This window comes from Poecilia mexicana, unplaced genomic scaffold, assembly GCF_051168715.1.
Source record: "Poecilia mexicana isolate PSO_F unplaced genomic scaffold, ASM5116871v1 scaffold_2, whole genome shotgun sequence".
In the NCBI taxonomy this organism is placed as follows: domain Eukaryota; kingdom Metazoa; phylum Chordata; class Actinopteri; order Cyprinodontiformes; family Poeciliidae; genus Poecilia; species Poecilia mexicana.
In genome coordinates this window covers 3,514,512-3,541,135 of record NW_028263371.1, presented here as the reverse complement: position 1 = coordinate 3,541,135, position 26,624 = coordinate 3,514,512, and the positions used below count along the sequence as shown (strand labels likewise).

The window sequence follows — 26,624 nt, the reverse complement described above, 5'->3', positions numbered from 1 at the left end:
ATGTCATTGACTGTTGTGGTAATGATGATATCAGTCACCTCATGAGGCCCATGTTGTCCATACTACCAACTGCACCTTGGATTAGAAATATCCAAGAGGAAATTAGAATATGTTGAACATGTATTGTTCCAAAATAAATTACTGATTTGTTGTAAATACCTCCCACAAAAGAAACAGTTCAAATGCATTAATAAACTCCCAAAATAATAACCGAAAAATAAAGTTATAAATAAGCTGGAAAAAAATGTCCATAAACGTTATGAATTTTACTTGATATTAAATTTTTTCCTACGGCTTAAAAATGACTCAATATTGCGACGTGCCTGCTTTATTGCAAATGGTCGACAGATGGCGACATAAACTTGTTAAAACATTCTTTCTTTCTGTTCTTCTAATATTATTCCATTGAGCAATATTGTAAGGGTGTATGTGTAAAGCAAAAATAGATTAGAACATTCAATAGAATCATCTTCTAAAAATAAAAACACATATACTTTTTAATATTTTATCATTTTTATTTAATGTGTGTTAAAGACACATTGTTAATAACTGTTTATTAACTCATAATATTTTTATTTGATCGTTTTTATCATCGTTATTTTTAATTTTTTTGTGCATTTACAGTAAAACTCAAAAGTCTTAGCTCAGAGAAAGTAGCGTGTTTGTTGATGTTTTATATGTGGGGACTGATCCTTTGGAGGCGTCGCATACCTGTCAGACCGCACTGAGGGCAGCACAACAGGCGCGTTGTGAACATTGCGGAAGGACTGCATCCCGACTTCTCCCCTTCACACTTCGAGAGTCAGGAAAAGTTTATTTTAGGAGGAACACCGTCGACTGGCAGCTCAGAAGTCACCCGCCTACGGAGGAGAGCTCTTCCCAGAAATGGCTCAGGCTAACATCTCCGTGACAGAGAGCCAGTTCAGGTGTCCCATCTGCCTGGACATCCTCAGAGACCCGGTGTCCATCCCTTGCGGACACACCTACTGCATGGTGTGCATCAGCAACTACTGGGACCAGGCAGACTTGGGCCAGTTCAGCTGCCCACAGTGCCGGGACATCTTCAGCCCTCGACCGGTGCTCCGGAGAAACACGGTGCTCGCCGAGGTCGTCGAGAAACTCAAATTGAGCGAAATGGTCCATGAGCCGGAACTTTACTTGGGCGAAGCCGGCGAGGTGCCGTGTGACTTCTGTCCGACAGAGAGCAAGCTGAGGGCGGGCAAGTCGTGCCTGGTCTGCCTGGCGTCCTTCTGTGACATCCACGTCCTGCCGCACCGCGAGGTCGGACCTCTGCGGCGGCACAAGCTGGTGGACGCGGTGGAGCGGCTGGCGGAGAAGCTGTGCGCCCAGCACCGCCTCGGTCTGGAGCCCGTGGGGGGCGGCTCCGACGCGGAGGCCGAGTGGAGCGGCGACTGCCTTCTATGCCAGGCTGACCAGGAGGAGGAGGAGCGCAGGGCGGACACGCTGAAAGCTAGGAGACAGGTACCCGGTTAGACAGGATGAGGAACAGGGGCGGTCGAAGAAAGCTTTGTACGGGTGGAGTTTTATTCTGGTGGGTTACGGTGGAGCAAGTAAAGTGGATGATATAGTTACAGTAGTATAATAAAAATAAAAGTTAATGGTTTCAAGTACGAAAAATGATCTAAAATCAAATTCAAACAACACTAACAGATAACAAAATCATTGTTTTTTATATAAAAGACAATTGTCCTGTACCTCCGTGCTTCGTCTTGTATTGTTTTTCATCACATCTCATCATTTATTAGCCTAAATTCAGTGTACCATAAGATAACTTAAAACTCACAAATGGTCATATTGAGGGGATTTTGAGCATAAACATAAATAGATGTGCTGTTAAGAATGATACAGTAACCCATTGTAGCCCGTTTAATGTAGATCATATAGTTTATGACTGATACTTAAATGCATCATCCTGGTCCAGGTGTCTTCTGCAGGATTATGATCTGGCCCTAAAAATCCACATACTGGAGGATTCAACTGAAGAGTAGAAACAAATGCTGGATTATTAAACTGTAGTGTTTTTATGATCTTAAAAATAAAACATTTCCCCCCATTTTTAACTCATTATCTTAAAAGCAGAGCTGTTGCATTGAATGTCCACCACTTGCAGATTTATTTCCACACTGTAAAATGGCAGATTTCAACCAGACACATCTTTGGATCTTTTGGTGTTCACTCTTACTTCAACAGTCAGAAGCTCACCAAGCTAAATATCTTAGATGTAAACAGGGTGAACCGCCTTTAAAAAGCTGCAGCAAAGTGCTAAATGTGTGCACCTGTTGTAATAGGTGTAATTTTAGATATTTTATGGGAGAACAAACGTAGGGATGTCCTAATTTAGTCCTCGGCAGAAGTTGCATTGTTACAGAAAATGTTAAAAAGTATCCTCTTCTGTTCTCTTCTTTTTGTTTTCTTTAATTGTAGGAATCTGAATCTTGTTAAATTTGATCTCTGAACATATATTTGTTTTTCCCATGTGACTGTAAGTTAGTAGACTCAACATTTCCTTAAGGGCCAAGCTTCAAATAATACAAAAGTTGCAAATGGATTGTTTACTGGATTCTTTGGATGAATCCACTAAACAGTCCAGTTTAGCTCAGATGATGGCCTTAGCAAAATCTGAATTATTGTGTCTAAATACTTTTGAAGTTCTAAGTCAGTGGTCAAGAACTTTTATATCGATACTGATGTCACTGACTGTTGTCTTGCTGATATCAGTCACCTCTTGGTTTGTCTGGTGATCTTTCAGCTCCAGCTCCAGGAATCCCAGAGAACGGTTCAGGGAAGGATACGGACCGGAGAGAGGGACCTGGAAGAGCTCCAGCAGAGCTTGGAGTCCCTGAAGGTAACAAAACCATCACACACACACGTGCACTCACACACAGTCCCCTTATTCTTTGTTTATACAGGGTTCTATGAACATTGTATTGCGTCAATGGCGAAGAGTTTCCAAGAACTTACTAATTATTTATGTCAAGCCGAAGTCCCGAGAGTTCAAAATGTGTTTGTTTGTTCTTGAGCATCATCTGTCTAAGTGGTAGTTCTGAGAAATCAGCTGGCATGAGTGGAATGAACCTGGAAGAAATGACCTGTTGTCATCCAACACCTCCGGTCTCCTCTCAAATGAGGAACGGTTTGTGGAAAAACCTCCGTTTTCTGGGAGATGACCGAGCTTCAGCGAAGCAACCTGTTACTTCAGCTCCGAACACGAGATTTGAAAACGTTTTTTTCATTTACGACGTCATCTTTCGTTGGTTTTCAGTGGAATAAGCAAGTTAGCTGTAGCTGTCGGTCTTTAAATCAACCCTGTGCCCCTTAATCCTCAGAGATCAGTGATTGGTCGAAACTTACTTGTGAAACCGATCTTATCTTAACTACAGTCACCCTGCTTCTGCCTACTTCACAACTTTGTTGCTAAATTCATTAACTTTTCAGACAAAAAAAATCAATGTAAAGCAAAATCAGAATCGGCAGGTCAGGTTTTTTTTTTTTAAGACTGTTGCACCCATAGAGTTTGGTCTTATTTTGAACAGCTTAAAACAGAACAGACAAAATATGAGGCTCGGCTCAACATAGAGCTACGAAGTTTATTGTTTTAACCAACATTTTTAACGATGCAACTTGTCAAATTGTAAAGTCTGTTATTGGTTTTCACAGCTGTTGACGTGTTTATCATTCTGTTGGGGGTTTTTTCATTTGTTTTCATCATGTAAAGCTCGTTGAACTGCTGTGTTAATGAAATATGCTGAACAAAAAAATTTGATTGATCAACGAATATTTATTGGAGAGCATTTGCTAAAAACTTTGACTTTAAATGTCAAAATTAGGATTTTGTTTCTGTTTGGGTCCCAACTTTTTGCCCAATTTACTGTAAATTCAGGATTTTTAAATACCTGCCTCAGAATCTCCTGCTTTAGGATGTCATAACATTTTTATAAGATACATAATTTTGATGTCATTTGAATATTTTCTCTCACTAACTGTAGTGAAACCTATTTTAGTTTTATTATCTGCTTAGCTATCTAGCTGAATGACAAGCAGTATTAGAGGGTTACACAGCTGAGCAGACACATAAAGCCTGCTCTCCCATATCTCATTCACTCAGACATCCTGTTTCAATTCAATTACTGTATCATTTTTCAGTGCAAAACAAATTTATGTCCTTTATTCTGAGCAACTCGGTCTTTCGAGAAACGCCTTCCCTCAATCTGCTAGGCATGACTTTTATTCCTCCCCAAAACAACAAATTTAGTTTTTTTTTATTAATTCATTGGAAAAAAATATATTTTATGCTTTTATTTGTGTCATCTCTTAAAATCTGGATTATGTGGCTTTATTTCATCCTTTCGCTACACACAGTCTCATGAGTCTTTTTTCTTCTTTTTTTGTTTAGGTTTCGTCCTCAGCCGTTCTAGAGGAGAGTGATGCTCTGTTCGCTGAGATTGCTCACCGCCTGGAGAAAACTAAAACTGAGGTGAAAAGTTGCACTTCAAAGTTCTGGGTTTGTTATGGCACTGCAGAATTACCCAACACTAGAACTCAGGGTGTCCAGGGGTATTGATACCGGAAATCGGTCTGATATCAGCCAAAAAACACATATTGGATTATATGGGCGAGCATCTAAAATCTCCATCTCTACCCCGGCATTTAGTCCGCTCCAACATTTAATTCTGTTTGAGTAGTGTGCACCACAAAATAATGTATCAGGGTGTCCGCACACCGTTAAAATGTCATATATTAAGGTCTTAAGACATCTTAGATTAATTTTTTTAAATGCAAGTATATTGACCTTAAACACATTTATCACAGGTCTTAAATTTGGTTGTGGCAGAAATATCTAACATGGTATATTTGATGTAGTTTTTTATTTTTTTCCACAAGATCTTTCTGTCAGGTTAAAGTTTGGGTTGCCTGCACACAAATCTTCATCCTACGTTCTGTGACTGGAAGCGGTTCAGGCTACCGCTAACTAGCTGCCAACACAATGCTAATGTAAATTTATCACCAATCTGCTGTCTTTTGTACATTTTTGTTGCAACACAGTTCTTAAATTTAATTCATAATGGTCTTAAAAAGTCTTCAATTTGAGTTGGTGATTTCTATGGAAACCCTGTGTATGACTCGTGCTGTTATCGTATCGGGTCAGTATCGCTATCAGCCGATTCTCAAAGTTGCAATATCAGCATTGGAAGGAATGACAGAGCTCTAAATGCAAATGTGTCCTTTTAAGTTTAGATAAAAGTTGAGGACAAAAGTTTCTTTAAATAAATTAAAACCAGGAATTTTAATTTGTTTAAATGCTTTCAATGATCTGAAACAGCTAGATACAAAACAGTTCCTGAATATCATTTTTGAGACACTCTGTATTTTACGTGGTGGATTTTCCGTGTCTGTGTTTTAGGTGGGAGCGTTGCTGGAGGCGAAGGCCCGAGCGGCGGCCGGCAGACTGGAGCGAGACATCGCACTTCTTGAGACGGACCTGGAGGAGCTGAGGAGGAGAGACGAGGAGATCGGCCAGCTGCTGCGAACCGATGACAACGTCCGGCTAACACAGGTGATGGAGCGAAAGAGGGAGGAATCACCGGTATCAAAACTGAAAAAAAAAAAAAAAAATCAATCCTCGGTTTTAGGAAATTAGTTTTTTTTCTTTGGAGAGACAGAAGAAATCTGAGCTGCTGCTATCTGATCTGGATTGCGGTTTGTGGATTTATTCCAGAAAATAATAGGAGCCGATTCCGAGTAGACGGTTTCTGGAAACGGGTGACGGCAGCATCATGTATGTCCTTTTACTAGGAAATGAAGGGAGCCACTGGGAGAAACTGAAAACGCTTTGGAAGTGGGAAAAAAATATTTGAGCAATAAAAATAAAGCCTAAAATCAATAGAAACACGATTCGAGACATTGAAAAACATCTATTTCTTAAAAAGTATTACTAGTACATATTTTTAATTATTTAAATTGAAATAAAACATTAATTCTTCTTTATTTTAATATACTTGATATATTTGTAGACTTTTAACTTGTAATTTATTTTTTTATTTAACTTGTTACTATTCATCTATGCATCAAACTTTTTTACAGAGTTTTTACGGGAGTTGAAATTCTTGAAAATGCTTGAATCTCCTGTAGGTTTGGGAAGTATTTTATTTTTGTATAATTTCTTCAAAAGTGCTTGATATTCAAACTACACAGTTTTACAGTAAAGTGTGATCTAATGTTTGATTAACAGCCTAAATTTGGAATGTGTTACTTATAGTCGATACATTTTTTTTCTCACTCTCTGTAGTCAAATTAGACCAAACTTTTCTAGTTTTATGTCAGGTAGAATCACTAAAATTATTTCTATTTGTTAAATGCCAGAAAACTTAATATTTTTTTAGAGATTTTTTTTGTCAAGTGTACAAGGTGTAAGAAAGACATTTCAAATCATAACATTTTGTTATGTTTTACTATATGTTGTCCCTACTGTAGAATGCATAATGCAACATATTATCTTATGTTATTAACAGTAATAAATTATATCATATAATAGTGAATTGAAAGTGTTCCTTAGTTCATTTGCCTTTGAAAACTCACCTTGAAAGTATTTGAATTTTACTAAGTGAAAACTGTATAAACCCTGTTTTTTTTAGCAAATATTGAAAAGGCAGTTTATTTTTTCTGAAGATGAGCATGTCATTAGGGACTGTACAGGAAACGAACTCCGCCTGAAAGATTTTTTTTCTCTAACAGAGATGCTCAGACATTAGGAGGAACGGATGAGAGGAATAAATGAGTCAGTGAGGTTTTACCTAGGGATGGGACAGGGCGTAATTTTCCTCTCTCTTGTCTTTGCGTTTCCACCTCAGGCGGCCATGCTGCTCTGCGTCCCCATCGCCGCCGATCGGCCCTCCGGGGCCTTCAGCCTGGCCCCAGAGGCCTTCAGCGACGCCAGGAGAGCGCTGAGCCACCTCCGCAGCTGCATCGAGGACGTCTGCAGGGAGGAGGTCGACAGGATCGGCCGCGCGGGTACAGAGGAATCACCCGCAGTGCCAAATATAGCATTTACGTCCTTTTCCTGACCTCTGACCCAGCTGGCTCATTCTCCCTGTCCAACATGTTGTTTTTCTTCCAGGTAATGAGAACTGCGTCCCCGCCAGAGAGCTTGTAAACGGTAAGCTTAAGTAACGCGATCCTCAGATGCACCCGCACACTCCACCGTGTCCTGCCCTCTGTGGGAGAGTCGTGTCTGAGGTTTTTACATGACATTTAACGCTGCAGCCCTTAATTAATAATGCTAAAAGACAACAAGCATGCAGGGCCGGATCTTCAAGTATGCGGGGCCCCTGGGCTGCATCCATTTTTGGTGCCCTGTCCTCTAAAAATTTAATTTTTATCAATGGAAATTTCAATACATCAGAGGTGGGTAGGGAAGCCAAAAAATTTTACTCAAGTAAGAGTAGCACTACTTCAACATAGTTTTATTCAAGTAAAAGTAAAAACAGCCGTCCAAGAAATGACTAAAGTAAGAGTAAAAACAGTATTTGGTAAAAAGTCTACTCAAGTACTGAGAAACTAATCAAATTATTAATGGCTTATTGTTTAAACATTACATTATCAGATGGACCAAAATATAAAGCTAAGTGGACATTTTGGTATTTTATGGACCAAAATAGCAATAATTAATTTAAGTAACAAAAAAATAACAAAATCAGCTAAAAGAATATTTTTCCAAATCAGTTTCTTTCAATAAAAACTCATGAAACTTTAATAAAAACTGCAGGTGTGTGTCTGAGTCTGGTGAAGTTTTGGTTAAAACATGTTTGTTGTTCTTTCAGTGCAAAGAGAATCCAGAAATTTTACTCAAGTAAGAGTAGAGATACTTTATAATAAAATGACTAAGTAAAAGTAAAAAGTACAGCCATATGTCATGTGATAAAGGCCACAAATTATATTATATTCATAACGGTCTTAAAAAATCTTGAATTTGAGTTGGTGAAGCCAACATAAACGTTGTGTGTAATTAGTTGATATTTTTGATTTTTTTTAAATAAATGCTTTCATCTTTGTCGTGTTGGGAAGGTGGCCAGAGTAACCCGGTGGGGAACTCCAAACCTCAGCGATCCCAATCTGTGGGACGACAAAACAGCAGGGGTAAGTGGAAGATTAAAGATGTGTAATTCTTTCCGAGATAAAAATTCCTTTACAAACATTTTTATTACATTCGTCTCTGTTTTTGTTTGTTTTTATATCAACTTTTACAGCTGTTCCAGTTTGGTTTCCTCTGTCCACATTGTGCCTGCAGCCTCCTGATCAGAGGATGAGGGCAGCTTTACTTAGATGTAAGGACTTTATTTGAATAAAGTGAATAAACTCGGTTCATGTTCACACTCAAACAGGAAATCTGGGATTCAGTTCAATAGTCAATTGTTTTCGTCTGCCGTTTGAGAGGAAAATGGAAATCCTCATCAGGAAAATAATCAGAACCGTTTCCTGACTCTCTCCTCTCCATCTTTCCATCTTATTTACCACATAATGAGAATCTTGGTGGGAAATCAGAGAGCCCTCGTCTAGCCTGCTTTCAATAATGAATGACAGTCATGATGTATTTATGACATTCTGGTTCATCATTAAGACCGGTGCTGCTACCTGTTCCAGCTGACAAGATGTCAGCGTAGCGGCACCTTGTCAAGCTTTAATAATTCACGTGGAGGAGGATGAAGGCAGAGCGAGCCTTTCGTCCTGTCAGTGTCAAAACGTCCTCCGAAATACTGGACGACTTTTCACATCTTAGCCTGGCACCGTCCTTTACAGCTCAGGAACAACGGAGTAAGCGGGTGGGTGGGGGGCGCTGAGAGCTCAGTGAAGAGCCAATACAAACTATTGTTATTTTCTAAGTAAAACACTGAAAAGTGTGGCGTGCTTTTTTTGAAATTTAGTCTGCCAAATTCAGTGCATTAGTTGGTTCATTTTACAGATTTTTGGTCGTATCGCTATACAAGCTTTGCACATGTAGCTTTCAATTGGGACAAAAAGCAACAAATATTTCTATATTTTTCTTCTGCTTCACAATTATGTGCAAATATGTTGGATCTGTCCCATAAAATCCTGCTTACAAAATTTATTTTATTCACTTCATATTTGACAAAGGAAATGCAGACATACATGAGGTTTTTTTTACTGTTAAAGCTCAAATTTATCAAATAACAAAATTTGTGCTAAATAGTTCCAGTCAATAAATCCCGTCCGGCTTCTGTCCTTTCCAAATGTAAATGTTTAAATTAAGACTCGAATGCCTTTTTTTTTTATTTAAAGACATTTGCATTCCTCTAATCTGCTAATTTGCTAATCTCAGAGCTAATGTTTATCTTAGTGCTATAGCACTTTTTGCTAACGTTGAAAATATTTTGTGCACTTAACTTCTCCTACATTTATTTTTCAAGATAAATTCCAAAACCTAATTTACTCGACTGTTTTATAAACTTCAGTTAGTTTTGTTTTTAGCTAGCAGTGCCAAAGACATGATAACAGTCTGCTCATTTTCCTCTGGACCAAAAGATGCCTTTCCGAAATTTGTTTTTTTTCTTTTTTGAACAGTGGCTAGTATGTGGCCCAATGGAACAATTTCTGGATTTCAAAGCCTATATTAAACCACATTTCCATAACTGAGCCTGTAATAAATCTCTCAGTGCTAAGTTTCCATCTGCCGCATTAGCTCATCTTTCTCCACCTGAACACCTGCCCCTCAAAATGTCTGTATTTAACCGTTATCTCGCTTTCCTCTCTGCTGTCCTCAGTTTCGTGTCGTCTCTCTTTGGATGCCAACACAGCCTACCCGACTTTGTTTCTCCTGGAGGAGCCTCAGGGCGCCCACTGTGGCGAGGACACCCAGCCCTATCCGCCCCACCCGCATCGCTTTGATTCAGTAGCTCAGGTCCTGTGCAAGGAGGGCCTGTTTGGCGCTGCCAGCTACTGGGAGGTGGAGTGGCGGGGAGGAGGATGGGTCGACATTGGGGTCACGTCGCTGTCAATCGGACGCAAAGGCGGCGGAAAGCCCTGCCTGCTTGGCCGTAACGAGAGCTCCTGGCGGCTGCGGTGCACGCATACAGGCTACTCGGCGTGGCACGACAACCGCAAGACCACGGTGGCCGCCCCGCCCTGCCGGCGGATCGGGGTTCTGCTGGAGAGACAGAAAGGGTCCTTGTCTTTCTACAGCATGTCGGACACGGTGGTACTCCTCCACACCTTTCAGTGCCAGTTCTCCCAACCACTGTACCCGGCTTTCCGCTTGGATCTGGACTCCACCATGCTCATCTGCCCACACCCGGGAGCTAATGCTAATGCTAATGCTAGCACGATCTAAAGGTCATTTATGCAACAGTGATGATCTGCCGCAGGAAAACATGAAGGAAATATGGCCGAAATAAATTATTTTAATTGAATTGAATGCCTGTTTCTGATTTTAATATTTAAAATCAGAAACCTGCTCAGAAGAACATATACATATATTTAAAAGGCATTTTAAAGATATTTAAAACATTTTAAATATATTCAAAATATATTTTAAATATATACCTAAAATATATTTAAAAATATATATTTTATACATATATTTAAATATATTTATATTTAAATATATCATTAAAATCGGAAACATCATTATTGTTTTAACGCAAAATGCAGCCAAAGATTCGTAACTGCTGTTATCCAGTAGATGTTAGCGGAGACAGTTGAGAGCGACTCCGAGAGCACAAATGAAAAATTTGAGGAGAGAATTCAACAATTAAAAGACAAAGAAAAGGGCTATAATCCCATTTAGACTTTAAATCATAAAGAAAGCAGCGACATCATGACGCTGCATTCTTTTTACAGTATGCGAAAGCAGAAGAGACGAAAAGCAGCGGGAACAACCCAAGTTTACCAAAGAGGAAGAGAAACACAATGACTAACAGCATTTCTTCCAAAGAATGTAAATAACCTGTTTTTCTTTCTGCCGTGTACAGTCGAACTTTAAATAAAATAAACAGGTTGATGTGGAAAACGTGAACGCTGTGTCAGATATTCTTTTATGTTGACCATTAAAACATGCTGTTTATAAAGACAAGAAGTCTATCTATGCTTATCAACAATATGCTACCTCTAAGAAAATATGAATTTGTTTTCATGAAGCAAAGTGGCTTTATTTGGGATTTGAACTGAGAAAACCCAAAATAATTACCCAGAATGCAACTGACCTTGGTTGCCAGCAAGGTTTGCTTTTTTCACATTTGTTTCAAATATACTTACTAACCCAAATCATTCATCAAGCTAGAAGGTAACGGCAGACATGTTAAAATTAACTTCCCAAAATGTCTATACAAGCGTTTTATATATGTATTATAAATAAATACTTGTAACATGGAAAATAAATTAAGTGTCTCGATTTCCCATGGGAAAGAAGGAATGAAGAAAGAAAAGAAACGAGACATATTGATCCTGAAAGGAATCAGAAAAAGGAAATGAAAATGTGGATATGCTATTACGATGTGTAGAAAACATAATTTTGATTATTTCAGTATTTCTTAAATAACTGGCCTGAACTTTCTTATGTCTTATTACAAAGCTGAAAGGGTCTAAAGATAAACACACTGGTGGTTCATCAGTTCATTGTGCAGCGTGTCTATTGAGTTGAGCAACTTACGCAACATTCTTCTTTCAACTATCAGCTTTAGGGATAAAGAACAATGTCTCTGTCTCTGATGGGGACAGAGACATTGTTCTTTATCAGTTCAGTCCAATTTCTGTATTATAGCTACTGGTGCTGCAGCATGTACCACCGTAGCAGAACAAAGCCTTAACCTTCATATAAATCTTCTTAAATGAGCACATCCTATTCTGTCTATTTGGACAAATGTTAGGTATCCCTTTAACACATATCTTAAGACAGGCTTTGGCCTATTTCTGCTCATCATAAAAACCTCAACCAGTGCAAAGTCATTTCCTTTGTTTTGACTACATTTAAAGAAAGATGACTGTTACAACATCAGGTGACAAATAAAACCACTAGAGCTTAATGAGAAACTGTCTGGTTTTGTTATCCAAGAACCCTTATCAGACGCCTGCCAAAATGCTTACTCAAGCACTAAGGAAGAGTAAGAGCAACAAAGCATGTGACATAGTGGTTAGTTATACATTTAATAGTGCTTGCTCGAACAGCTGCAGTAACAAAGTTATCCAAAATATTGCAGTTGACTTGTTTTCAATTAAATTGTGCTAAAGAAGATTAGGACCACTGCAGAAAAAAACAAAAAAATAATTCTGACTTTAATAGTTTTTGAACCATCACATAGTTCAAGAAATATAACAATATTACTTGAAATGCATACTATGCTTTATAATCCTGCTGTTTTGTTTTGTAATTTCTGCCATTTGCTGCAGTAGTTTGATTTGCTGGTACTGTTTGAGTTTTTTTTTTTTTTTTTTTTTTAATCGAAGGCGTACTCTGATTGGATCATGGCACGAACGGCTTCCAATAAATCGCCACAAAATGTAATCAAATGGTGTTTGTTGCAGAAGATCCAAAACCACCAATAGTTACATTTTTGCAAAGGAGAGTAGACGAAATAAAATGACAGCATGTGTTGTTTTTCACCTCACAACCTACTTTAAAATTTATTTTAATAAATAATTTTTAAAATGAAACTCAAAGACAGGTTTTATTTCTGACGTAGAAGTGTATGTTCTGCCTGACAGTCTGCACTGAGGGTTAAATCTGCCCACAGCACTTCCCATGTGGAATTCAGCCACGTGACCAAAGCTCATATAAACATAAGTCATATGATGTTGTGGTAGTTTTCAACATGGCGGCCAGCTGCCACTTCTTTGTGGCTGGTTTGCTGTTGCTCTTCAGCGGGGTTTTAAGTTTTCCTGTCGGCCAGGAGAAAAGAGACGCCACCACCTGCGGATACCAGGTTCGTTATTACGGTTTTTGTACGCTTTTACAGTCTGAGGGTTTGTTTGTTTTTTTGTTAACCTGCGAGCTAAAGGGTCTGAAGCTTTTTCTTTCACTTTCACTGATCCTTATTTTCTGAGCTGTCTCAGAAAAACAGATGATAGTTTTTATCGTCATTTTAAAATAGGGTTTATTCGCCTTTGGCAGCACAACCGGTGCGCTGATACTTCCGGTTGTGGAACGCCATTTGGGTTGATGAAGTGTGTCTGTGTGTCCAGTCATGTCATGCCACCAAGCCCACCATGCTGAATGTCCACCTGGTTCCTCACACACACGACGACGTGGGCTGGCTAAAGACCGTGGACCAGTACTTCTATGGAGGTCAGTCCCGAACCAAAACCCAAACAACCTTAACTTTCAAAAATACTCTTTTATTTATTGACCCTAAATGTTTAAAGACATAAAAACAATGACCATTTCATTAGGCCACAATAATTAAAGATGTGAAATTAGTTTTGTGCTCTTAATTTTTCCCTTCTTTTTAAATTAGCTCTTACTAATTTAACTATTATGGAGGACCAAAACTGACATAAGAAATAAAAGCAGAAATATATATTTAGTTTTTCCTTGTCCTTATACATGAGTTTCCATCAATAAATGTATATATTTTCTTTTTCATTTCCCCTAAACATTCATTTTTGTCAAGAAAAGTAAATATTTTATTTTGTCTTTTCCTTATACAAGTCCTCTTTTTGTCATTGCCTCCTCTCCTTTTTCTGCTTGACCTTTTCCTGCTTCTCCATGTGCATCTCTATGTTAATGAGGAAAGCTCCCTTCTATGTCCAGCTCCTCTACGTTGTGGGGCGTTTACGTCTCACGAAATCAGTGTGTAGTTCTTGTACTCATGGTTGTACTCATCTGTACAGACTGGTAGAACAGTTTCACACTGATTTTGACTTGATATGTCACATGACCTAGAAGCTATTGAAGAGAAATACTAAATTTAAACAAAAAAAAAAATAGGTAACAAAAATAAAAATGTAGTTAAAATGGAATAAAAATGCATGTGCCTCATATATACAGTTTAGTACAACTATTACGTAATGATTTCTAGTCAGTGTGGCACACAACATGGAAACTATTGAAGAAAACATTATATTATTTAACATTAAAGTTATTTAAAATATTGAATATGACTTGACATTTTAATGGAGGGAAGTGCGTCTCATGTAAAAGCATGGATTACCACTTTTTTGTATCAGTTGGTCACAAGGAAAGGCATTTATTAACATTTGTTTGACAGGAGTGTTTGGTTCGGAAAATTGTTGACAGTCCCTAAGTGAACATAAATGCCCCACAATGTCTGATGCAGTGACGTTGGTTACAAAGCTCTATAGGGCAGTAGTAGAGGAGCTGGATATAGAAGGCAGCTCTCCTCATTAACATAAAGATGCACACAGATAAGCAGAAAAGGGAGAAGCAATAAAAGGGCAAGCAGAAAAGGGAGAAGCCCAAAAAGGAGAAGCAGAAAAAGGAGAGGAGGCAATGACAAAAGGAGGGCTTGTATAAGGAAAAGACAAAACAAAATATGTACTTTTTTTTTGGCAAAAACACATGTTTAGGGGAAATGAAAAAGAACATGTATACATTTCTTGATGGAAACTCATGTGTAAGGACAAGAAAACACTAAATGTATATTTATGCTTTTATTTCTTATTATGTCAGTTTTGGTCCTCCGTAACTATACTGTGTACTGCTGAAAAACATCGTTTTACATTTTTAAACTTGGACATGGAAGCGCAACAGATTTTTAATTTATTTATTTATTTTTTTGTAACGTTTATCAGATTGCACCTGATAAAATACACATTGACTTTTTTTTGTGTGTGTAATGACCAATTTGGCCATTACACAAATTGTAATGGCCAAATTTGGCTAAATTTGTAAATTACAAGTAAAACCTGAAGTCGGTTGTATATCTTAATATGAATCTCACTTATATTTTCACACATAATGCATCTGTTTTGATGTGTTTGGACTATTCTCTCCTGTGTTTTTTTGTCAACACATTTTTACTAGGCAAAAAAAAGAAAAAAAATTTTTTATATAGTTTTATGACAGGCGTATAACCAGATCACATGTCCCATCACTTTTGTGTCCGGTTCAGATCTCTTCGTCTTTCCTTAGTGTATTGCTTGGATCCTTTGATTTTTATTAGAAATTATATTAAATCTTTAGTGAATAAGTTGTCTCTAAACATTTAAGTAAAACTCTTGAATAACAGTTTTGTCAGAACAGCTCCAAAAGATTTCTGTGATCAATAACAAGTAATCATCAACTAAACTTGCTAAGCTGTCGTTTCTCAGCATAAATCAATATGTCTGCTCTCGGTGCTGAAGTTCTCCTCTGGGTCACGACCTTCAGGGTACTGAACAATCTGACTTTTGCTATTTTCTCGTTTATGTGAAGATCGTAACAACATCCAACATGCCGGCGTTCAGTACATCCTGGACTCTGTGGTGGATCAGCTGCTGAAGAACCCAGACAGGCGGTTCATCTACGTGGAGACGGGCTTCTTCTACCGCTGGTGGAAGCAGCAGAGCTCCAGCATGCAGCAGACGGTCAAGCAGCTGGTAAACCAAGGTACACCGCCCGATGCTGTGTGCTCGCATCAACGGTGGGAGTGTGTAAACTCACCCTGACCCAACTCTTGCTCCTCCAGGTCGGCTGGAGTTTGTAAATGGTGGCTGGTGTATGAGCGACGAGGCCACGACGCACTACAGCGCCGTCATCGACCAGATGACCATCGGCCTGAGGTTTCTGAACGAGACCTTTGGGATCTGTGGTCGACCCCGGGTTGCCTGGCACATTGACCCGTTTGGCCACGCCCGCGAACACGCCTCTCTTTTTGCACAGGTAGCTTTAGCTTAGCAGAACACATAAAAGTTACAGAATGAAGCTTTAGTCCATATTTGGTGAATAAATGCCTTTAATATTAATCACACTCCATGCTGGAGCTTACTCTCCATCTTTTATGTTCCACACTCCTTTGGTTTGGTTTTAGTTTGTTTATTTTTATTCTTTTTGGAGAAACGCCTCACTGCTCAGGTGGAGATGGGGTCACGCACTTTAAGATCCAAACATGGTGCAGGTAAAAACGGCTTTTACTGCGAGATTCAGTCGAAGCACTGATGCATTTGTCTTCCAGATGGGATACGACGGCTTCTTCTTCGGTCGCCTGGACTACCAGGACCGGGCTCGCAGGATGAATGCGAAGGAGCAGGAGCTCCTGTGGAGAGCCTCAGACAGCCTCACACCACCCATAGCCGACCTCTTCACCGGTAAAAAACAAAGACAAAACTCCTCCGTCATGCTTCATAACCTGAGAACGCTCCTGCAGCAGAATGTCTTTTTTTTTTTTTTCTTCTACGTTCAGGAATCCTTCCCAACGGGTACAGCCCTCCAGAGGGGTTCTGCTGGGACCAGCTGTGCACTGACGACCCAATCAGAGACGACCCCGACCTTGAAGATTATAACGTTGATGATGTTGTCCAGCGCTTCCTTCGCGCTGCCAAGACTCAGGTCTGTTGAGACGGGTTTCTCCTCAACGGTTGAATTTTACAGCTGGATAAAATTTTTTATTAATTTTGCTTTATCTGTTAAGCAGACACTAAGCTAGTTTTATAAATGCAATATATGTAAAATCAGGTTTGAGATAACGGATTCTTGTTTTGAAGACATTAATAAGTAAACCTCTGGCATATTCTTTCTCTTTCTGAGAGGTGTGGGAAAAGATAGAAAAAATAAATAAAACCAGAGAAATCACAGCTTTTTGGAGGGGTTTTTAGAAACAATTTTTAGCATCAGAACCATAAAAAAGTGCTCATGAAGTTTTGGGGAAAACGTACAAAAAATGTGTTTTTTTTTGTTTGTTTTTTTTTTATGTTGAAATGTTATAACTAAAGTCTTTATACTTTTATTTTTCTACCCTAGCTCGGAAAACATCAACCCTTTCCAAAAGGAGAATAACCTGATTTTCTTTATATACAAACATGCAGGTTTTTTTCTAGCCTAATGACAAACCCATTCTTGTGTGCATGGAAGCGTTCAGTACCAAACAAACGTTTCGCATTTCTATGATATTATTTGCCAAAGTTACTAGGCTCATAATTACAGTGAAAAACGTTTAAGGACAACTTTCCAGCAACTGTTGTTCAAAATGAGCAAAACCTTTAACTGTTGATTTTAAAAAACCAAAAAGCTAAAAAATTATGATTCTTTCATATTTATGACTCTTTAATATTGCCAACAGAATTGCTGTATTTTCTCTACCGTTGTTCCTGTTTGCACGAATCATTCTTTTTTTCTGTTTTGTTTTCCCCTCTCAGGCGTTGGTGTACAAGACCAACCACATCATTATGACCATGGGCTCAGACTTCCAGTACGAGAACGCCAACCTGTGGTACAAGAACCTGGACAAGCTGATCCGCTACGTCAACGACCAGCAGGGCAACGGCAGCAACGTCAACGTCCTCTATTCCACTCCGTCCTGCTACCTGCAGGAGCTTCACAAAGCTAACCTCACCTGGTGCAGCCCACTACTGGAGCTCAGACTTGAAGCCTGACATTCAGTTCATATGAATGATTATATCATCCGCATTTCTCTTCTTCATCAAGGCCTCTGAAGACGGACGATTTCTTTCCCTACGCGGACAGCGCTCATAGCTTCTGGACAGGATACTTCACAAGCCGGCCGGCGCTGAAACGCTACGAGAGGATCAGCAACAGCAACCTGCAGGCAACTACGGCTCACTTACTTCTCTGTTTTTTGTGTTTTGTTTTTTTTTTGTTTGTCACTTTTTCAGATTTTATAGTTGGGTGTATTTTTCTTTATTTCCCTATTTTTTTCTTATTTGACAGTCTTGTAACCAGCTGGAGGTTCTGGGAGGTCCAGTTTCCAGGAAGGGGCTGTTTGGACAGGGAGACAGTGAGACTTTGAGTGAGTTTTTTTTTTTCTTTTTTTTGTCCAGTTTATTGGTGGAAGGTTCTTGCGTTCAAACCTTTTTATTGAATATCCCCTGTTTACAGAAAGTTTCCAGTTTCTGTATTGTTGGCTCTACAGGCTTTCCAGAACTACACTGTACTGTCAAAACAATGACAAGTGGTGGAAAGTTGAGCAAATTTCTAAAAGCTGCTTGTATTCTATTTGCTGAAGAACAATAAAAACGTCCCTGACAGGGCCGGATTTATAAGCATGTGGGCCCCTGGGCTGGAGCTGGCTTTGGTGCCCTTTCCACTAAAGAAAAATTCTTCTAGTAATGCAGATTACAGTACGATTAATAGCTAGACCTATACATGAGTAGGTGTGCGTGGTATTAGATAGTTCAATAAAAGTTTTATTGATCTCAACAATCAATATATTTTTAATTTCTAATCATTTAACACTGAAACAGCAAGACATTTTAAATATCCAAAATAAATAAGCAAAACAACAGAAATGACGAATAAAATGAAGGATGAAGGTTTGTAAACCAAATTGTCCTTCAACAGAAGGAGCTGGTTGAGACCAAAACACCAGACTGAATGAAGACTTCTGTCATTAAGAATTTGGTAGAAAGAGAGAAAATCATGCAAATGGAAATTATTGAACTTGTTTTAATTTATCATGTGATTAATTGATTTATTGATTATTGTGAGCGGCTTATGACAAGTTCTTCCATCACTTTTAGCACCTGATGCTCTACATGTAGTTTTAGAGTTGTGTTTTTTTTTTTTACCATCATTAATAAACAGGATGATTGGTGTGCTTTAGAGAATATAGTGTTTTGCCAAACTTTGACATAAAACTATTCACAACCATCTATCTGCACCTTCTACTGGTGGTGGTGCATCTAGAGATGCTAAAATACATAAAATATTAGCTGTATACATACTTATTTTTTTGTATTTCAGCATAAATTTTTATGAAATCTGTGTACTTGTTTGCAGGGAAAGCGATGGCTGTGGCTCAGCACCATGACGCAGTGTCAGGAACAGAGAAGCAACATGTTGCTGACGACTACGCCAAGAGGCTAGCCAAAGGCTGGCAGCACTGCCAGGTACATGAGAGATGATCATGTTTCACCAGCTTTGGTCTCTCTTATCACTCTTATCACTTTATGCTGAATAAAACATGCATTCTTTGTTTTTTGTTTTTTTTTCACTAACTGATCTTGTCCAGGTTTTGGTCAGCAACAGTTTGGCTTCCCTCACTGGCTCCTCTGCTGAGAGAATCTACTGTGATTACCTCAACGTCAGTGTGTGTCCTCTAACGGAGTCCAGCAGCAAGGTGAACACACACACACACTCATATGATTCATTGTAAACCTGGATCTAGTAATAACCGTTTCTTAACAGTAATAATTGTTCTTAAAAACCCCGGTCCATATAATCTGAACTATCATCTTGTAATATAAGATTTTAACTGCGTGAAGCTGCATTGATTCTGTTATTAGAAGCTCAGTGTGTTTGTGTTTTGCCACTCTGGTCCAGTTCTCACTCAGTGTGTACAACCCTCTGGGTCGGTCCGTCACCTGGCCCGTCAGGCTGCCGGTCAACGGGACAGCCTATGCCGTCACTGACGCTCAAGGAAAACCTGTGGACTGTCAGGTTTGTCAGTCTTTTGCTTCCAAACCCTTCGTTAGAAGAAAACCTCAAAGTCTGCCACCCTATGACTTCTTCTTTGTGTGTTTTTATTTCCTTTTTGAAGGTGCTTCCTGTGTCCAGAGCCACACAGGAAGTGAGGAGGAGCCGCGGCTTCGCCAAGAACGAGCTGGTGTTCCAGGTCCGAGCTCCTCCTCTGGGTTACAGCAGCTACTCTGTGTCCCTGCTGCAGGACGGGCCGCCATCGTCCTCACCTAGGCACCAGGCGCCCACCAGCATCCAAAACAAGGTGCATATTCAGAAAGATGAATCTGAGTCCATCACGCTTAGAAATGAGCATGATGAAATCAAAACTGACTAGTTACTGTTTCTTATACGATGTGCTTCAGTTCCTTCAAGTCACCTTTGACCCCGACACTGGCCTTTTGTCCGGTCTCAGCAACCTGGAAACCAAACAGACCATAAAGCTTTCACAAAACTTCTACTGGTTGGTCTTTCTTCCAAAACAAAAACAAAATGTGTTTAAATTCAGGTTTTTGCCTCCTGTTTTCAAATGATAAAAAAAAAAAAAAACGTGTGTGTTTGGGCGTTTTAGGTACAATGCCAGCAATGGCAACAACGTCGAGAGTCTGCAGACCTCTGGGGCCTACATCTTCAGACCCAACTCCTCCACACCTGTCATGGTCAGCAGTAAGGCCAGAGTGGAGATCTTTCAGGTAGAGCTACATTTACTTTTAACCTCATGTTTATGTATTTAAACTCACAGGCTTCTAACCTCGACACGATTGATTTCAAGGTGTCCGCGCATCCATGTGCCTTAAAATGTCTTAAATTCACAAACAAAATGTAAATTGGTCTTAAATGTGGTAATCACAGGTCTTAAATTTTGTCATTGTTGTATATTCTATGTATTTTTTTTTTCGTCATTGGACTTTTCTATTAGGTAAAAGCTTCAGTTGTGCGCAGACAGAAGCTGCTAACACGACTAGCTAGCTAGTTAGCTGACTTAGGCTTAAAAATACAAACTGTTTTTCATACCAGATCTGATTTTAATCTTTTTTTTTTTTTTTTTTTTTTTTACACAAATGAAATTACAAATGACCAAAAATATTTTCATAAAATTTTCATATAATGTCTTTTATTCCAGTTTTCTGAGTTGAATAACAGAATCTACCATTTCTCCCCTGATGGTTCTCCATGCGTTTATGACTTTATTTTGTACATTTCTACAGGTTTTATATTTCATTCATAATATTCTTTAAAATGTCTTTAAAACCCTTTAAATTTGAGTTTGTGAAACCTGCAGAAACACAGCATAAGGAAGTGGAAAACCTGCACAGAATAACTACATTTAGTCATATTTTCAAATGTATTTATCTGAAGAAATGATTATTGTTGCTGAACAAATAGTGTAGAAAAATGGTAGAGCTAAAAATCTTGACAATACAGAGAGTTTTAGGGATTTTTAAACACCGTTAATTGGAGTTTATCATGACGACATTAAATCAGAATCGGATAGCAGTGCTAAATTTATCACGATAAATGATAAACGATACGACAAATGCCTGCACCCTAGATTTTAGGACACTTTGTTGAATTATAAAATAGATTCTAAAAAAAAAAAATGTTTTCTAATAATTCTGTAACGTTGTGTGAACAGAACTCGGTGGTGCAGGAGGTGCGGCAGTGGTTCGCTCCCTGGGTGTCTCAGGTGGTCCGACTCTACGCCGACAGCAAAGCTGTGGAGCTGGAGTGGACGGTCGGACCGGTGCCGGTCAGGTGAGAGCCAAATATTTATGAGTTGGGAAAATAATCGGTAGCTGTAGTATGTGAATGTTTTAGACACGTTGTTTTTAATGTGGTCTGTGAATGTTTGATTTTATGTTTAAATCTGTTCATCGGTTAGTGATGAGCAGGGGAAGGAGGTGATCACTCGGCTGGACACCAGCATTAAAACCGCAGAGCTTTTCTACACCGACTCAAACGGCAGAGAAGTTCTTCAGAGAAAGTAAGAAAATGTTTTTTTAGATATAATGTATAAAAAAACAAATGATAGAAAACATTAGATGAGTATTTTGGATTGGTTTCCAACAGGAAAGACTTCCGTCCCACATGGCAGCTCAAGAAAACAGAACCCATTGCTGGAAATTATTACCCCATCAACTCTCGCGCCTTTATAAAGGTCTTAATTATTTTTTTCTTTTGCTCATCACTTTCTTAATGTTTTTTTTATTTCCTGCAATTCTACAAACATTTTACTGTATGTTTGTATTCAGGATGACACTGACCAACTCACAGTGGTGACAGATCGCTCACAGGGAGGAGCGAGCATATACAACGGCTCTCTGGAGATCATGGTACGGCATATTTACACTTTATATCTGCTTAAAACAAGCAGTAAGCACCAATACTGAGGTTTCAAAAAATGCTGTTCCACTCCTTTCTTGGGTCCAAACATTAAAACAGGAAATAATTGTAAAATGTACAGGGGGCTAACTACAACACATTGTATTAAATAAAAAAAAATTCTATGGTAATTGTCAGTTTTTTTTCTTTTTCTTCAACTGATAACGGCGGTTGAGGGTCTAAAATGCCTCAATTAGTCATGTAGTTATTACCTTAGCTAAATCAGAAAATTAGTCTGACTGCCTTGTTGTGGAAGCCATCTTAAGCATTCAGAATGCTGATGTGAGGAAATCTTCAACGGCGCAGACTGAGCATTTCCACAGTCTAGCATGACAGTATGTTGCGTTGTCATTTAAATTAATTGCATAAAAATTGCTAAAAAAAAATAAATTAGCAGTGAATGTGAGTTTTGTGTTTTTATGTTTTTACAGTCATAACTTCCATTATCTGGAATCAGGTTCCTTATCATCCCTGCTTTGTTTGGCTAACACTAATGCTACATGTTTAATGAGACCACAAACCTTCCTCTGCAGCTCCACCGCCGGCTGCTGCATGACGACTACCGCGGCGTCGGTGAAGCCCTCAATGAGTGGTCAGAGCTCTTCCCCGACGGCCTGGTGGTCCGCGGTCGCCTCCTCCTCTCCCTGGAGCCGCCTGCCACCGCCGCAGACACACACCGCCCCCTGGCGCAGCAAGTGGTATCACAACCGCTGCTGTCGTTCACCGATGGAGACCTGAACCCGAACACACGACTGGAGGTACGGTTTAACACACCGCACCTCTGACAGATTAATAACAACTACGAAATGGGGTTTTAGAGCAGAATTGAGGCAAATTGGATTTTTTTTTTTTTTTTTAGTTTTCAGGTCTTCAAGCATCACTGCCCCCTGCTGTCCACCTCCTGACACTGAGTCAGTGGGACCAGGAGTCCGTCCTGCTCAGGCTGGAGCATCAGTTCCAGAGCTGGGAGAGCAAAGTCAGCTCCCAACCCGTCACAGTCAACCTTCAGGTCGGACATTATGAACTCATGACACTCCTTAGAGAAATATTTCACCAATTCTCTTTCAAACATCTTTTAAGTTTAAAAATAGTGAATTAAATGTACTTAAACATGCCTTTTAAATGATTTTCTGTCCTTTTATTTATTTATTTTTTGTGTGTGCAGAAGCTGTTTTCCACTCTTGATGTTCTGGGTGTTTCTGAGCTGAACCTTTCAGCCAATCAGTGGAAAGATGAGATGAAGCGTTATGATTGGTCTCCTGAAAAAGGTACATGACATTCTAACAGGTGTCAAATTAGCTGGTGAGGTAGTACATAACATCTCAAGTTTACATTATAGAAGGTGAAGAATGCCAAATTGTAGTAAATGAATACTAATTTATGAAATAATTATTTAAATCTGTCATTCATTTCTTAAAACTAGAAATACAAAATTATTTCATAAATATAGAATAATCATACATTCCTCACTTAAGCGTATAGATTTTTGTGTGATAAACTCAATATAATTATTTCATGTTCCTTTGCTGAGGTTAATATTTCACTGGAAGTGTGGAAGCAATTTGGATATATTCATTTAATACAGACTCTTTGAGTGGCTCCAGACTGTAGTTTTATCTGAAATGTCTCTAAGTGGTTGAGTGTTAGGAAGCTGCCACAGACTTCAGACAGCAACACATTAGAGCCAGAGTTACTCACTCAGATTGTATTAAATAAATTACAACAACTTTATTGTTCTTGAAGTTATTTCTGCACTTTCTAGCAGAGACGTTGACCTCAGTGGTAAATTTGATGTGCCGTTTGAAGCAGCCAATCAGACGTCTTTGTAAGCTGCTCTAGTCCCGCCCACTTAGTTTGATGGGCTGAAGTTGACAGTTTAACTTGGTTTGCTTCAACACAATAACACGATCTATTAAATCATTATTTAAAAAGATAAAATCAATGCATCTAATTGAGGAACATAATTAAATGTAATTATTTCAAGTTTTTAATAAATGACCGGCACTTGAATATCTTATAAAACAAAAAAAATTCAGATAATTATTATATCAATAAAAATTAGATTAAGCAGCAGTCCATATGTTCATATTTTAGTTTTATGCTTTTAGTTGCTGATTATATGTAGAAGTAATATCCATCTTTTTGGGATAATAATGTGTTTGTAAGTCTTAGTTTCATTTAGAAACATTTACCAGAGATCAGCTGACGGCTCCTACTCACCCAAATGTTTGGGGGGTTCACATCGTCTGCCTGGCCGCTGCCGATTTGGTATTGTGGAGCTCAGAGCAAACTGAACAGAGGATGAACAGGAAGTGCCTGTCGCTCTGCAGCGGCGGTAATCGCTGCCTCATTACAATCAGAACAACGCCCCCAGGCTCTAATTAAACTGGAATATAATGAGCCATAAATTTGTCTTGGTGTTTCACAGCAGGGTGGTTCAATAAAGACTCGTTTATTTATGTGGCGTTCTCCGCTTGGGGAGGGACCGTTTTACTACAGGCTGCTTGTTTGATGCTAATAAGGTGTAAAGTAGGCTGAATTACATCTCTTACATATTTTAGCTGCACGCTCTAATAATTAAATTTTTTTTCTTGGCAGAAGAGAAACCTCTGCTGAAGACGTTTGAGGATCCATCTGTGTGGGAGATCACCCTGAGGCCCATGGAGATCAGAACATTTTTACTCAGGGTCACATTTAAATAACCAATCATGTCCATCAAAATGGTGGACAAATGTCCCTCTGTTCCGAACTGAAGATTCCTCAAATATCTCTTAAATCTGCAGTAAAAGGGATTGGAAAATAATTTTCATTTGTGCCTGTCTTTTTACGGTTTCCACTATTGACAGGTGTTAAATCACACAATTTTTAAGTTTTAGCTGAAGACATCTTCAGGCGCTGCTGTAACCGTTTTCTTTTCAGAAAAGCAATCACCCAAATTTCAGCTGATTTAAAGACAACTCTGCAGGAGCTGAAATAAAGCAAAAAAAAAAAGTTAGAATGTCAAATAATTGCAGTCATTTTAAAAGTTAGACCAGTCAGTCAGGTTGAATGACAAGCTTTAGGTTTGGACCTAAAGTTTCCAGGCAGAAGGTCTGATTGGCTGTAACATACAGCTGGAGCCACACATGAATAAACCTGAAACAATTTATTATAACTAAAACTGCTGAACAGCCCACAGTACTTCTCATCATATTTTTAGAATATAAACAATATTTTATATAATTCCCACTAAAGGGTTTTTCAGATTACATTCACTTAGTATTACCAAATTGTCTTCACAGTACTTTTTTTAATCCACCTTTAATAATCCTCCAATACAATGCTGTTCCTGTTACCGCCCCCTTGTGGTAGCAGCGAAACATTACAACCAGATGGCTTTAAACAGGAGGCAATGATGTTTGTTTGAACACGTTGAATCCGCAAGCAGGAATGATGTCCTTCTTTTCTCTATGAATGATGCTGATCATAACTGATACTCACACATGATGCCTCTTACTTTTATTACAAATAAAATGAACCTTTTAAGACCGTTGAATCTTTCCAACTTGGAACAGTGACTATTGCTGTAGTTAACTTCTGCTGCAAAGTGCTTTTTTGTCTTCACTGTATTATGCTGCACTATGAACAGACTGTTTAAAACCCACTTTTTACTTTTTTTTTTTGCAAATATTGAAACGGGCGCTTTGTTAGTTTAAGCTGCAGATATGAGTTTAGAGGGCAAAACATTGTGATCATCTGTAGGTTCCATCAGTGGCTCAAATACCAAATCCATTAATGGTTTGAACTAAAACTGGAGCCGTGATGAATATTGGGTAAAAGGACAATCTATACATAGATTCAAGCAAATATCTATTTTTTTAAATTACTTATTCTCTAGGTTCATATGGAAGTTATACTTTTTTTTCAGGAATTATCCATAAGTGGATAAAAATCTTCATTTTGTCTGCACTGTGAAATTTTTGAACCATCTGCACATTTATAAACAATTTGAAGATGTATATACAGGATTATTTCCATGTCTGTAGAAACAATTGACTGTCTTTGTTAGCAACTGGTGCCAAATTTTACTGACCAACGTGCAATATTTAGTTTTACTCATGTATGTACATGCATGTTTTTACAGCTCAGCAAGCATCTCATAATAAAATTCTGGTCATTTGCATCTGTTGTCATTCTTGCTCCAAAAGACAAGTTTTTCTAGAAAATTTCAGTTTTTTTTTTAATCAAATCTGACTTTTCAAAGAAAGCTTCCAAGTTTGTTTGTTTGATTTTTTGTCAAATTTTTTGACATGAAACCGAGACCATTTTCAAAAGTTGAAAATCTGGAAGTTTCCTAGGTTTCCAAAATTTTAAATTTTCAACTTTTGAGAAACTAAATTTTTTAGAAAAAAGTTTGACAAAAATTAAGTTTGAGAAGACAAAAACTTTAAAAAATTGAGGAAAAAAAAAAAGCAAATTTAAACTTCTCAAGCTTCAATTCTTTTAAGAAGTCAAAAATTTTAAGAAACTAAAATTTTGGCACCTTGCCAAACCTTGACAGATTTCTAAGTTTTGAGAATTCATGAAACATTTTAGATGATTGTATGGGGGGGGGAAAGGAAGGAAATGAGGCTAACCTTAATTGAGCCAGTTGCATTTCCATTAA

The 26,624-nt window shown here is 38.5% G+C and overlaps 2 protein-coding genes across 2 annotated transcripts; both read left to right on the top strand.

Annotated features, from left to right (window-relative positions):
• Positions 1-663: 663 nt before the first annotated feature.
• On the top strand, positions 664-11,047 carry LOC106923348 (E3 ubiquitin/ISG15 ligase TRIM25-like). Its single transcript, XM_014996332.2, has 9 exons — positions 664-1,482; positions 2,771-2,866; positions 4,415-4,495; positions 5,423-5,575; positions 6,870-7,029; positions 7,136-7,174; positions 8,083-8,154; positions 8,265-8,342; positions 9,798-11,047. The coding sequence occupies exons 1-9, from the start codon at positions 886-888 to the stop codon at positions 10,361-10,363; spliced, it is 1,842 nt and encodes a 613-aa protein (XP_014851818.2). The 5' UTR covers positions 664-885; the 3' UTR covers positions 10,364-11,047.
• Positions 11,048-12,808: 1,761 nt separating this feature from the next.
• Positions 12,809-26,141, top strand: man2b1 (mannosidase, alpha, class 2B, member 1). The gene is made up of 23 exons (XM_014996330.2): positions 12,809-12,950; positions 13,210-13,312; positions 15,401-15,574; positions 15,654-15,847; positions 16,140-16,272; positions 16,368-16,513; positions 17,320-17,519; positions 17,609-17,729; positions 17,852-17,930; positions 18,920-19,029; positions 19,152-19,259; positions 19,463-19,579; positions 19,680-19,862; positions 19,963-20,060; positions 20,169-20,289; positions 21,234-21,352; positions 21,480-21,581; positions 21,668-21,755; positions 21,850-21,930; positions 22,513-22,737; positions 22,839-22,988; positions 23,145-23,247; positions 24,578-26,141. The coding sequence occupies exons 1-23, from the start codon at positions 12,840-12,842 to the stop codon at positions 24,679-24,681; spliced, it is 2,970 nt and encodes a 989-aa protein (XP_014851816.2). The 5' UTR covers positions 12,809-12,839; the 3' UTR covers positions 24,682-26,141.
• Positions 26,142-26,624: the final 483 nt, after the last annotated feature.